Below are 15,428 nucleotides of genomic sequence, written 5' to 3'. Positions count from 1 at the left end.
CTGAATATAAGTTCACGATACACTTGATTTCAACATTCGCGCTAAAACGAATTTATTGAAGAGAGCTCTGGTAGGTTTATAAAAATGGCATTCATACTATTAAAATGAATCTTAGAAAAGATAAAAATTAGTTAAATAATCTCTTTCCTTTAATAACACGGCTAGACATATGTGTTTTACTTGTATCTTAGAAATCGAGCCTTTCGGTTAAATGAAAAAGGCATTTTGAGAGATTTAAATGTACGGAAAGTCCAACAATGTGCGACTCTTTACTTTTTTGATACAACTTATCTCATAGACAGATATTTCTTTAAACATTTTTTCAAACACTGATTATTACTATTCACGCCGAGGCAAACCAATTGAAAATTAAGATTTCCATGAACAAATGTAAAAATTGAAGCGCCATCTATTTAAAATCATCTACTAATGTGATATAAATTAACCTAAGCTGAACGCGGTCGGTTGTTCTGTTAGAATATCAGATAGGCATGTCAGGTGTTAGACGTTCGTTTTCTAGATTGCGTCAAAACGCTAGTCCTCTACTGGATGGAAGTTGTCATCGGCTATCGCCTCGTTTCAATGCCCCAGAAACTCCACGTCGCCGTTCCATCTGTAGTCGTTTACCTGCAGTTTACAGCCTCACTTCCACCGGGAGTTATAGACTAAAGACTTTTCTTTCGTCGGGTAGGGAAAGTCGTTTGTGGCCAAGCATTAAGTTGTTTGTAACTCCTCGCAAAGAAAGTAGCCGTCCAGCATCATCACAACGTTTGATACAACTTGATATTAGTAACGACAGCCTTTCAGTTCCACCTATTTTCGACTGTAATATAGATGCCTCTCCCATTTTAAGGCCAAGTAAAAAATATTCACGGGAAGTTTTTACACCGATAAAAGTATCTAGATTAAAATGTGAAAAATATTACTCATGTAACAGTTCCGGAACCAAATATACTCAGAATTCAAACGTTTTAATAAAGAAGGAAAATGGGGGGAGCCCTTTCTCTGGACCCGAAATCAACACACCTTTTAGGGAACTTCTGTTAAAACAATATGGCAAGAAAATGACTGAAGCATTACAAAATCTACCAGAAATTCGTATTTTAGGACAAGGTTCTTTTGGTTGTGTAGTTTTTGGACTCTTTAAAGGTATGTAGTGTTCGCCTTTACTTTTAAGATTTATTTTTATTTTTGGGATTGGTGTTGAAGTTTTACATCATTTGGCTTTTAAAAATGTGTAGTCAATCAACTATTGGAGTTAACTTTATTAAATTTGACTCTTCATTTTTGATATAGTTGATTTCCAATTTTTCTCATACCTTGATCTGTAACAACCGGTTTTGAAAAGTATTTAAGAAATACAATTTTTTTTATTACGTCTGCTGAAATTTTTCTTCATTTGAAGTTTTTTATTTAATAATTTATGCCGTTTATAGAAGAGGATTATATAGTCTTTCGGCAACTAATGGTACCAAAATATATTTAAATCGTTTCACCTAGTAGTTAGATGTTTGTAATCAAGCAAATTTTAGATTTGTGAAACAAGAACTTAGAAGGAAATATAATTGTGATATTGGAATAATTCCCATAGCGTTGTTTAATGAAGTGAAGGTTACGACCATTTATGCTTGTACCGGTACGTTTAGATAGTCCTAAGTTGGATAGTTTGTGACATTGGTAGTTATGTCTTTGTAACTTGTATTGAATTATATTTCGAAACATTGTTTAAGACTCGTAACGTAGATAAATTGATATGTAGAATTATAAACGTAATTATAAATGTAATATACTTATAATATTAATAAGCTATATATATATATATATGTATTATTACGTCTCCGTTTGTTAATTAACTTTCCGTAACTTCGTTCCGACGAAACTTTAGCGAGACAAGTCCTTACTTAATAAAACTGGTTTATTCTTTCCGAATATAACTTTACGATACACTTAATTTCAACAATCGCGCTAAAACAAACGTTATAACAACGAACGTGCTCAATAATACTCTCTGACTGCAGATCAATTACTCACTGTCTACACACACATTCTCCTTTTCGTCACGTTGTCACCCTCTTTTATATACCAGAATACCCTATATCTAGTAAATGCTAGAGCATTTGCCAAGGTACAGGATAGTTCTAGAAAGCAGGTGGCGTGAGAATAGTCACGTGATCTCGCTGACGCAACAATATATATACCTATGAGAAATTAACTTTAGGTGAGACTTTGAATGGTATAAATAATGTGTAAATCTGCCTGAAAATTCTATCAATATCATATAATTTCTATTAAACAAAATAAGTTCACTCGTTCATAAGCACTGACACTCCCTAGAGTTTGTGGAAAAATTCATTGCGCGTATGTTAATTAAAGAGCTAGTGTTTGATCTGCGGCAAAATCTCGGAGATACATTTCTCTTGGGCCTGGCATGGCCAGGTGGTTAGGGCGCTCGACTCGTAATCTGTGGGCCGCGGGTTCGAATTCCCCTCCCACCAAACATGATCACCCTTTCAGCCGTGGGAACGTTATAATGTGACGGTCAATCCCACTATTCGTTGCTAAAAGAGTAGCGCAAGAGTTGGCGGTGGATGGTGATAACTAGCTACCTTCCCTCTAGTCTTTCACTGCTAAATTAGGGACGGCTAGCGCAGATAGCCCTCGTATAGCTTTGCGCGAAATTCAAAACAAACATTTCACTTAGAGCGTATGAGGATGTACTTGTTTGATGGTGAAGATCGTGGGTGGATAATAACTCATAATCAAACTGGAGACAGGATTTATCTAAAAAAAACACCTAGCACTACCCTGAGCAAACTGTAGACTGTATGAGGATGAACTTGTTTGATGTTGAAGATCGTGGGAGGATAATACCTCATAATCAAACTGGAGACAGGATTTATCTAAAAAAAACACCTAGCACTACCCTGAGCAAACTGTAGACTGTATGAGGATGTACTTGTTTGATGGTGAAGATCGTGGGAGGATAATAACTCGTAATCAAACTGGAGACAGGATTTAGCTAAAAAACACATAGCACTACCCTGAGCAAACTCTAGACTGAAGGAAGACAAAAAGTCGGAGTCACACTGGTAAAATGGAAGACTTGACGGTAGAGGGTGGTATTATGAAAGTATATGGCACAAGAAAGTTTGTGGAAACCGCAAATGCTATTTAAATTGAATTGGATTCAATAATATTGAATAATATAGATTATTAGAGGGAGAAGCAATGTTAGAATAATCTTGATTAAAAATATAATAATGGTAAAAAGTGCTAAAGAACAATTAATAGTAATAGGATATAAACTCAAATTCCAATCAGTTTTCCTGTTCCAGCTCTTCTAAAGACGATAATCCCCAAGTCTAAATAAATACGGTCAAAACACATAATTGTTGCTATGTTTTTGTATCTCCCTGAGATAAGATGTTTGTAAAGAAAAAAGAATGTATGAACAATTCGTACTTTCTAACACATTGGTTGTGACGTCATTGGTGATTTTGAAAATACTCGAGCCTTGTGAAAACCACGTACCAAAATATTTGATGCGCCACTCATTTTTAAAGTGCATTTCTGTATAATAAAAACGCCTTTACAATATTATATAAATTGAGATAATTAATTGACAATTATATTTAAATCACGCACTTGATATTTGATAAAAAGTGTCAAGAAATGGCTGAGAAAACGGGCTGTTGCGTATCTGCTTGTTTGAAACTTCAGTGATAAGTCCTTTTTTAATTCAACCAGTTTATTTTTTCTCTATACAACTATGTAATACACAGAATTTCAGATCAGTACGTTAAACTTAACTACTTTTATAACACAAGCTATAAATCACAGTGATTCACACACTTTACTTACGGTGCCTACTGTTCCCTTGACTCAATTATCTATATCTTCGATCCCGCTGGTTTTTATCGTCTGGCTTGTTTACTAAAAAGAGGGCGATTAGCAAACACTCGGACATTCGCAAGATTCCTCGATAATTCGAGAAACTCCAGCGCGCATGCTCCCAGCGTCACGCGACTTCGCTGTCGTAACAGGACCTCTAATTTGTAATGTTCTAAAACATGCAGTAACTAACTAACTATCCATAGTAGTTGTAGATATTTTATAGAATAATATCTGCATCTACTGGAAACATTTTTAACTTTAAGGTTGTCTGTAACTGCAAAATAAATTAAAAGTGTTGTTAGAGTAGTCTTGTTACATAATGTAGTAATCTTGATAACCCAGTGAGGGATATTTGGAGATGTTAAAGACAAGAAAATCAGTAGGATTAAAAAATTATCGTTCACTGAACAGACCAAGAATGAAAATAAAAATATCAGGAACACAGTTGGAAGCATCAAGCTGCTGAAAATATCAGATTAAGTTTTTTATTCAAGATTTTTATGGAAAGTTTGATGTAATTCAACCTCATCTAATCTAATATAGAAAACTAATTTTCAGAAAGTGCTATGAACAGGCTACTTGCACGTGATTATACTAATCTCGAGAAAAGTAATTTCAAACCTCTTCTGTCGATTATATGCCCCAAATAAAATGACTAATTGTATTAGGCCATTTTATTTTATTGATCTCGTATCTGATTATGAACATAATTTATACATCTGTATGGAACTAACAAATACTTAAAGAAAAACCGTTGACGAGTATGAACATATAGTAAAGATTGGAAATTACTTATTTGTAAATTATTTAAATATGACATAATTGTAATAATAGTATCAGAGGGAACATCAGTGTTACAAAATATTAATTACATAAGGTCACTGTCGTGAAGACATTAATAACAGTGTTATGTATCTGCTTGTTTGTTAATTTCAGGTATAAATTCTTTCCGAGAAACTTCAGCGATACAAGTCCTTTCTTGATTAAAAATAGTTTATTCTTTCTCGATACAAACTTTATAATACACAGAATTTCCACAGTCACTTTAAACTTAACCTTTATAACACACGCTATAAATCACAGTGATTCACACACTTTACTTACGGTGCCTACTGTTCGCTTGACTCAGTTATCTATCTCTTCAATGTATCTGCATATTTATCTGTCGCTGGTTTTATTTGTTTGGCTTATATACTAAAAAAAGAGGATGTCTGGCAAACGTTCGGACATTCGCGGAGTTTTTCGATAATTCATGATCTAAACTAGTCTTAATCAAGAAAGGACTTGTATTGCTGAAGTTTCTCGGAAATAATTTATACCGAAAATTAACAAACGAGCAGATAAGTAACAGCAGATAGAGCATTTAATAAACTTAACAAAGGTTTAATGTTAGTTAAAAATACTACGTTAAGATCTGTTTATGAAAAACAAAAGAGAAACTTTACTTTATGTTTCAGGTTTAATAGATCAATTATTTAAAGCTTTTAAGAAGCAACAAAACGTTTATCCTATCTTTAAACCTATACATAAGATTAAAGAAATGTCAAGGAATGCTAAGGATAAAATAATTAGAAGATAAAACTGGGATTTACAAAATATAATTTGAATGTGGTAGTACGTATATTGGTCAAACTAAAGAATTTTAAATACAATTGTAACGAATTTGCTATTATATATTTATTTTAATATCAACGTTTGTTTAGATTAAGTTTATATTTAAAAACATGCATAGCTTATAGTATTAGATATTGTTGCGTCAGCGAGGTCACGTGACTAGTATCACGCCACCTGTTTCTAGAAATATCCTGTTCCTTCAAGAATGCCCTAGCAATTACTAGCTATGTGTTAGTCTTGTATATATATATAAGACGTTCGCAACGTGACGGAACAACAGTGTAATGAGTAATTGAACTGCAGTCAGAGAGAATGTTGTTAAGCACGTGAGAAGTTCATTGAGAATTATAGCGCGACTGTTGAAATTAAGTGTATTGCAAAGTTATGTTCAGAAAGAATAAACCAGTTTTATTTAAGAAAGGACTTGTGTCGCTAAAGTTTCGTCAAAACGAAGTTACGGAAAATGAACTAACGACTGGAGGCATAACAATATGTATTCCGAAACTCCCGCTTATTCTCCAAAGTTTTAGAAGATTCTCGAGAGTAAGAATCAACAATATATGTATGTATGTATGTATGTAAACGCTTAAACGTAGCTCAGTATTGTTATGTAAAACTGAATTTTAGATAAAGCCTCCACATGCTATATATATATTCCTGTGATTGGAAAACTTATCAATCAGAGAACTTCAGATATTTGACCAGGGGCATTTACCAAGCTCGAACATTACAAATCATTTAACTTCAGTGGATTCTCATTAGACGTTAGTATTTTTACGAAAACATTATATAAATTTATCTGTGGAAACTCGGCGTGAGTATGTGGCTGGTAAGTAACGAAAGACAAAGCTAGCTAGTTTCCTGGTAAGTGAATTATACCTATGTCAACTCATAATAAACTCGCTCATCGTGAACCCTCGATAAGATATCAAGGAAGTTCCAAACTAGAAAGAAGACGGAGTTTGCTAAACTTTTGTTTATAAATCTTTGTTTGTAATAACTATTTGTAATAACTGTTATTGTCAATTGTACTGTTGTGCGTACATTAAAACGTATTTGTATTAAAAAGAATACTGTGTATTAATCTTGTTGGCAAATACAATAAACTGACTATATATCGGCTTTTACTTAACCACTAAATCCAAAGTACAATTTAACTACTAAATTTAAATCATCATTTAACTCAATTTCAGGCTATTTGAAATTCTAATACGTAACACAGATTACAGGAATATAAAACTTACGTAAGAAATAATAAAACAAAAAACGCGATTATAGCAGAACATGTAAGAACAGCACAACACAAAATTTGATGGGAAAAACAACTATAAATTTAGCTCAACCTTGTAATACTACAGCTTTAAATGTCGGCGAATCACTAGAAATGATAAAATTCCAAAAACAAAAAGAAATATTAAACAGAGATGAATGGTCATATTTGGCGTGATGAAGGTTTACTAAAGAATTATGTAAATACAAAAGCAATGTAACATCACGTGACAGGAAAAAATGTATAAATTAGTGTCTTGCAGATAATTTCTGAAGACGACGTTGGAACATTGTACATTTAGAGTGTATTTTTAAAGTGGAAGCTGTTGACGACTTCAGTAAGGTTTTTAAAATCGTGTAAAAGTGGAAAAGTTGATTTTAATTATTTATTAAATTTTAGACAATAAACAAGTGCCGGTCATTCATATTTGGACAGGGTAAGCTGTCACGGGAATGACAACAGGGGGCAGCACAAGAAGTCTGAAGTCGCCGGTATAAGGGTTGCATGTTCTAGTCCATAAAATTACTAAATTATTAGGGATAGTTTTAGAAAAGAGCAGTGGTTGTAACTAGGGCATTACGACCTTCTTTGAACCTATACATCTGACCTTTTGACCAACTAGAATATATCTGATTGTATTTTCAGTCCCGAATTTTACTAGTCATACTATAACTTCTAATAATGTATACGTATCTTCTCACAATTTTGCAGACTATCAGTAAACATTACAAGGCTTTTGTACAGAAAAAATCAGATTTTTAGTTAAGTGTTTTAAAGATTTGCTAGTGAATTTTTGCATTTGGAATACTGACTGTACAACATGCAAAATGATTTTGATTTTAAGATTAAAAATACTTTTCTCCATCCGGAAATTATCAGATTTCATTTGCGTAATGATTAAAACCTCCTAAATAAATATCAAACTTTTTTTTTCTTCAGAAAAACTATTTTATGCTATTTTTTTTTTTACCCTAACTCTATATGGGGTTGGTGATTTGTCCGACCTCATAACCACCACAAGAAATTAGGAAATACAAAATATTTATAAACAACTATACCGATACCACAAAAATCCACTAATTTATCATTTATCAGGCTTCCTAACTAATCAGTATTTGGGTCTAAAAATCTCATTTCTGATCGGAATATCGCCTTTACCATCACACTTTAACGGTTATAACGGCTTTACCCGCGTAAATACTTTAGGAAGACTGACAGGATAATATAGTTGAAAATAGTTCACTTTTGACTGGTTATAAACATGTACTTAAGAGGAGTAGACGTAAGTAAAGAAGTATTTTGAAAAGATGAAGTGGTAGGTGGAGCCACCGTGGTGGGTTCAGCTAAATATATTGATATCTAAGCAAACAGAAAACGTAGGAGGTTCTTATTTTATATTCTACCTTGCCAATATCGATAAGTTGAATTATTTATAAAAAGCTATAAAGGTTTTATTGTGGGCGTCATCAAATTTGAGCAAAAGCAAAAGATGATGTACCACATGACACAGAAAAATAGATATTTAGCACATTTTTTATATTTACGTTTGAATTTTAAAATTAAGAAACTAAATAATGTATAATACTAAAATTTGAATAATAAAATACAATTTGATGTCAAATTATTGACATACATTCATAAAACAGTAGTAAAATGTGATGACATGCCCTCTGACCTCTACCAGTATGGAAATCATTCTTGTGTGCTAATGTCTCAAAAGTTCTTCCGATGCTGCGATGAAATGAAGTCAACAGTAACAAGACAAGAACTTCCTAGTTGGTGAAAAGCTGGCTTACAAAGCTAACCCCAAGACTCCCAGTGTTGCCTTGACATTCGATGCAGCAGAGCCCATGGAATAAGATGCATTGTTTTTGTAGATGTCTGAAATGTAGGAACTCACTGCATCAGTTTTTTGACTAGCCTTAAGAATCCCCAAGGTAGAAGCAGGCCCTATTAACTGAAGACAAACACATAGACAACAAGATCACCATGAATATAATAGTATCGGTTGTCCTGACGCAATACTGCTAGTAGAACCAAATATGCAGGCGACCCAAAAGGCCAAGGATGTATTCAACACCTTCACCAGCTCCTATGAAGAAGTACTGTCAGTTGTCTGAATATCGTGAGTCGCCCATCCAGTGCCTTATCCATCTTACAGAAGCAACATCATACTTGCAGTCAATTCTGGTGGAATGTTTCATCCTGAAGCCGTGAAAGACATTTAAGTTGATACAAGGGTTTCAGAGCTATAATTGTGGAAATATTACTGATCACCCCAGCACCAGCATCATTGGCAGACAGGAGGTTTAAGATGAATGAAGGGGCGTCCAACTAAACAACAGTTGAGCCACAGTGCTCAAGAGAGGCCATTTGACATTGCACAATGGCAACCGAGGACCAACCTGCTAACAGTCCTACCCACCACTGTCACTTAATCCTGAATCTGAAGTTGTGTTGCAAAGAGACGACTGCAAAGTGGACTGAGGCGTGGACTCTACGTAACTGAAAGAAGGACCACTCCAAACGCGTGACTAGAAAAGCTTGCCAGATATGTGTAAAGCTATCATAGATGAATAAAGTCTTGGCCTGGGCTTGCAACATCATCCATACCACCACTGAAGCAAGTTAACGCTCAACTGCCTTCTGTTGACGGAATTGAGATGAATCAAATGAATTTCGTGCTTACTCTTGTGAAAATATATATTTTATGTGTTCTGCTGATTATCCGTGTGTGTATATAATGTATTTTATAGGTATATCTGCATTTGTTTTATTTTATTTTTATCTATGTTAAAGGGCTCCTTCTTTTGTGTTATTTTGAATTTTGTGATTTACTTTAAAGGGTATGTTTTGTATTTTGAGTATTTGGTGCATTCTGCTATACGTGTTTGTAATGTCTTTAAAAATGGTTTTATCAAAGTCACTCAGTTATTTTACCAAAGGGTCTTTTAATTTTTTATTATTGTTCCAAAGGTTGTGATATAGTCAATTAACCCATATAACTGAATCTGTGGGTAAATAGTCTGATCTTGTGTTTTAATGTGTATCATCAACGGGTTTATTTTAATTTATGTTTAATGTGAAAATGCATATTTGGTTCGGTGCTTTTTAGCTAGCCTTACTCGAGCGTAATTTTCACATCATAGGTCTTTCTCCTATTAATCTACTGGATAATCTTGAAATATTCAAAAAGATCACCTCTTACCCTATTTTCTCAAGAAAACCCTTTGTGAGATAACTCTTCCGTCCCTAGAATCATCCTAGTAGCCCTTCTGTGAATTCTTTCCAGTGATTCCTTAATTACGAAATGAAAACTGTCATGCTTTGAGTTGGTTCCCATTAGTATTTAATGTTTGATCCAAATTATGATAACCCAAGTGCTTTACTTACCATAATTAAAGGCTATTTGCTAAATAATTCTCCAACGTACCAAGTCGTTCTCTAGTTCCTCAACATTTTCAGTACAGCTAGAAATCGTCCAGAGTTTAAGGTCTCTGTTAAATATTATGAATTTGATTGTTATGCCCTCAGTATCATTACTATGTATAAGATAAAACAAAGTCTGAAGCCCTGACCCACGAAATGTAACAACCTTTTACTTTCTTCTATACAACCACCCTACAATCCAATTAACTTCTTCTCCCAGTCTCTATTTATGTGATTTTGTTAATATTTTTTTATATATAGCAAGAGGGAATCCTCAATAGCCGCAGCACTTGAAATCCTTTTAGGCAGAATTACAGTAAATTAATCTATGACTATGAGACCTCCCCCCCCCCTTTTATTAGCTAAGTTTTTATGCGCCAGCAATATCAAGCGTGGGGCGCGCCTATATCCGATTCAGATCTTTAACAGTCTACCCTCAAATTTAAATTCTTGTAGGCAGAATTAGAGTAAATTAATCGATAAGACCTTGGGCATGGTCAAATATATCAATCGAAAGTGTTTGACCTCGCAAGTCCAAAACTGTAATTATATCTCAAGTCGGTCAGGAGATGACGGGGCTATGAGCTAAAAGTTTGTACTTGAAAAACATCAACGAACTCAGAGCCGCTATGCTGCGGCTAAAAACAAATTCGTTCAACATCTAGGTACACCAAAAGCAAATTCGTTCAACATCTAGGTACACCAAAAGCAAATTCGTTCAACATCTACAGGTACACCCATAGCAAATTCGTTCAACATCTACAGGTACACCCATAGCAAATTCGTTCAACATCTACAGGTACACCCATAGCAAATTCGTTCAACATCTACAGGTACACCCATAGCAAATTCGTTCAACATCTACAGGTACACCAAAAGCAAATTCGTTCAACATCTACAGGTACACCAAAAGCAAATTCGTTCAACATCTACAGGTACACCAAAAGCAAATTCGTTCAACATCTACAGGTACACCAAAAGCAAATTCGTTCAACATCTAGGTACACCAAAAGCAAATTCGTTCAACATCTAGGTACACCAAATCCATGAATAACGTCCTTGATAAACCAAAAGATAACGGGTAAAACAAGATTTCCCTTTTGATGAACCTATGATATCATATTTAACTAAATGATTTTGTAAAGTTTATTTTATTAGACTTTCTACTTTTCCCAATAAAAATTGAACATAACTTCTAGGGCAACTCTTATCACCCCATTTTAAATGGAGGTAACATTAGAAGCTCACTAGCCCTCGATCACTTGCCTTTGTTATTAACATACAGGAAATGAAAGAGTGAGACTCACATACTCCATATTTGACGTTCTTTAAAACTCCGGGGAAAATCTTGACTGACATTGACTCTTTACCCATTTCTAATCTCTCACATTTTTTTTTAACCACCAAGAGTTTAACATTTACTGGATTCAGGTAATATTTTCCAGTGTTTCCAATAGAATGCTAAGTGTTAGGAATATTGCTAGTATCTTCTTTTGTAAAAACAGAAAACACCTAAAAGTCATGCCATCCTTTAAGTCAATCCCGACCTAACATTTTTACCTTTAAAATTCTTGATATAATTGATACTTGAAATCATCGGTACTTGATGAAACTCCATAATTACAGAATTTAAGAAAAACAAGAAATTGTACGCTTCACAAATATATCATTTATTCACGACTAATTTATTCGCCAGTAAAGCATCTTGAATAAATGATGTATTTGTGAAGCGTACAATTTTTTTTTTCTTCAATCCTGAAACCCTTGATTTTAGTCTTAACAATATCAGCCAGTTGTTATCCCATTCTAACATGTTTACCTTTTAGCATTTTGAAGAAATCCTTGATTTTAGTCTTAGCAATATCAGCCAGCTGTTTTTCATAGTCCCTTTTGTATTTTTTAATTTCTTTTTTAATTGTATCTCTGAGTGGCGTGTAATGGGTTATGATACCTGGATACAATATAGCAAAAATTAGACTTTCCAGAACTACTATCCAAGACAATCAACAGAGAAGATAGAATAAAAATAAGTAGACAGTGTTAGTCTTCTTATAGTACTGTTATCGGTTAACCTTTTGAAATTTATTGTATTATCTTTTTCTACATTATTTCCGTAGTAAGCCGGTTAGGTTTGATCTTTCTTGTTATCTGTCTTGTGTATTTAGGAACACGTCTATCTCGAATTTAAAGCAATATATTTTTAAGAAATTCCAAAATCTGTCTCGCATCATCTTTTACCTTATTGTTTTAATTCACTATTTATAAATCTTGTCTCTTAACCTCAATTTTTTGAAAATTAGTATATAAAATTTCAATTTTTTTTATCTCAACAATTTAACAATATCTATTTATGCAATGATAACTCTTCCCCAAATGTTCAACTCTTGTAACCACACTCTCACTAGCGGTCAACAGTAAAAGTAAAAACTCCCTAGCTGAATCTCTGCTTCTACATGGCAGTAACCTGTACTGAGAACACATCCAGAACTCGTTTACAACAAACTGTGCAGTTTTTAGTGGCAGTAAGCTGTACTGAGAACACATCCAGAACTCGTCTACAACAAACTATGCAGGTTTTGGTGGCATTAAGCTGTACTGAGAACACATCCTGAACTCGTCTACAACAAACTATGCAGGTTTTGGTGGCATTAAGCTGCTGGATGTGTTCTCAGTAAAATCGTCTACAACAAACTATGCAGGTTTTGGTGGCATTAAGCTGTACCGAAAACACATCCAGAACTCGTCTCCAACAAACTATGCAGGTTTTAGTACGAACAGTGAAATCCAGTGTACTTATAGCAGAAGTAGCTTTTCTAGTTTCGTTAATTTTCATTTTTGTTTACTTTTACTTTAGGATCGAGAGTAGCAACTAAAATTACCCAGCAGCCTTTACACCATAACATCGGAGAGAAAAATGCTCTTTCTTTACATCACCCGAATGTTATCCAAACCTTGCAAATATACGACACACCATTTAAACGGCGATTGGTGCTTATGGAGTATGGTGGGCATCAGAACCTCCAAAGTGTTCTGGACTCGGCAGTTGGTTATTTAGAAAGGAACCAACGAAACGGGTTAGTATTTTCGTTAAGGCAACTTCAATAAAAACAATTCGTTATCAAGTATATTAAGTTACAAATAACCTTATAGCCTTAGTTGAGTACCAAACTTCCATTATCAAGTGCTTCACAGCCTGTATAACAGTAAAACTATTCTGTTCTTCTACCACAGGTACTTTTTGGGGGGGAGGTGAAAAAATGAAAACTACTACTTAGCAGCAAATTCAGTTTATAAGCATATATTATTTCAATGTTTCATAAATAAGTTTCATTTATGGTCGCTAGATGACAGGACATATTGTTCTTGTATAACGACCTTATGTGACTTCATTGCACAAATATTACATCCGCCCAAACAATTTCAGTAAAAATAATTAATAACGAATAATCGAAGTTAATGTTCGAGGAATGAAGTATTTATGCAACTGACAGATCTGTGTACATGTTATTGATGTCTGAGGTTAAAAACACTAGTGTTTTAATTATCAAAACAATACATAGCGATCTACCTCAGATTTTCAGTGGCACCCGGCCTGTCAGCTGTGTGTGTGTCTGCGTGGTGTCGCATTAAATGGCCTGGAATATGTATGATGCCTTCCTTGTTAATCTACATGACCCTAGCGTATGGTGGAATCGATTGTATACACATGCAGTGAGTTGGGGTAAAGTTCAGTAAATATCTGCTTAACGTTGGTCCAGTGTTCCAGGGCACTTGTACTGTCATAGAGGAACCATTCCAGTTTCAATGGTCATCAATGTAATCCAGAATTAGAGACACTAACAAAACTGATATCATATTAACCACATATATTACCATTGAATTATAAAAATAAATGTTCACTTATCAACTCACTTCAATGAAAATGTTTAAAAAAGAGAGGAAACAAGTAATAAAAAAATTTGCAAAGATTAAGTGTGATGTAGGGATAAATACACAAAACCATACAAAAATCCCTACATAGGTGGCCATTGAGTCAATATTTCCAGCTTATGGTTATTAGCCACTGTAAGACTATATAGCATTATTCAGTTTAAATACTTTTATTCAAACCTGAATTCATGTAACTGAGAGGAATTCAACATTTAGCTGTAGGTAAAATTTATTATTGGAAAGGTTTGGCTACTTATTTAGTAATTTTTGTATGTATTGTGTATTCATCCCTGCCTTGTTTCTGTACTTTTTGGTCTTGTCTTCCCTTCATCATGCTTAATTTTTTTATTACTTGCGTATAACTAGTGGTGGTGGTGATTTGGGAAATCCTGCTTAGGCTACATCTTTAGTGTCATGAAACGTAATGGCTATGTGGGACATTCTGCGTAGATTACACCTTGGAATCAAGTAACGAAACATTGGGGTGGAGATGAAACATGCTGTTACAAACATTTATTTTCAATGCAGTGTTTCATCATTTTAAGTTCAAGTACTTGATATAGAGCTGTTGGTTTAGTGTAATGTAACTTATTATTTTTTCTTCGCCGTTTTACATTGACATCAACTTTAAGTGTTTGATTTCTATAGGATCGCAGTTCAAGTTTCTTCAGCTGTGGCTTACTGCCATGAGAATGGAATTGTCCATCGTGACGTTAAACCAGCGAACATCACCGTGTCTTCGTCGTGGGTATGCAAGTTGACCGATTTTGGGTCGGCAGTGCCCATCCGGATACTGTACAGTGCTGACGTAACCGGTATTGTGAAAACAGTTTCCCGGATGTTTGGCACTGTCAGGTATACAGCTCCCGAGGCATTCTGTGGTCAGTTTCCTGCTCCACATCACGATGTTTACTCTGTTGGTATTGTCTTGTGGCAACTATTGACCAATCAAATACCTTATGCCACTGAAGCATCACATACTGTGATCTATACAGTAAGTTTCACTGGAAGAAACGAATCAAGATTGAAATTGAATTTATAAACTTATTTTTCGGTCTTTTTTTCTAAATATTGAAAGCCATATATAATAAATGCTATGAATTTCACCTAATTTGTTCATAGTTATGTTGCTTACTTTTACATAATGTAAATAAATGAAGAATTTTTCAACATAAAAAAATAAGAAGCTTCCAGATGGATAAATGTTAATTTTATAATTATCTGTTTGGATGGATAAGTAGGTTACATTTTATTATAATTATCTGTTTGGATGGATAAGTATGTTACATTT

At 34.2% G+C, this 15,428-nt stretch overlaps 1 protein-coding gene across 1 annotated transcript; it reads left to right on the top strand.

Moving 5' to 3' along the window:
• Window positions 1-491: 491 nt before the first annotated feature.
• On the top strand, window positions 492-15,131 carry LOC106473978 (probable serine/threonine-protein kinase DDB_G0267514; the record flags this gene model as incomplete). The annotated part of the gene is made up of 3 exons (XM_013934665.1): window positions 492-1,149; window positions 13,062-13,281; window positions 14,786-15,131. Coding segments are annotated over exons 1-3 (1,224 nt in total), but the record flags the coding sequence as incomplete, so codon positions are not given.
• Between the last annotated feature and the right edge of the window lie 297 nt (window positions 15,132-15,428).

This window comes from Limulus polyphemus, unplaced genomic scaffold (assembly GCF_000517525.1).
Source record: "Limulus polyphemus unplaced genomic scaffold, Limulus_polyphemus-2.1.2 Scaffold6694, whole genome shotgun sequence".
NCBI lineage: Eukaryota > Metazoa > Arthropoda > Merostomata > Xiphosura > Limulidae > Limulus > Limulus polyphemus.
Note: the sequence above shows the minus strand (reverse complement) of the source record. Positions and strands in the feature narration are given on the sequence as shown.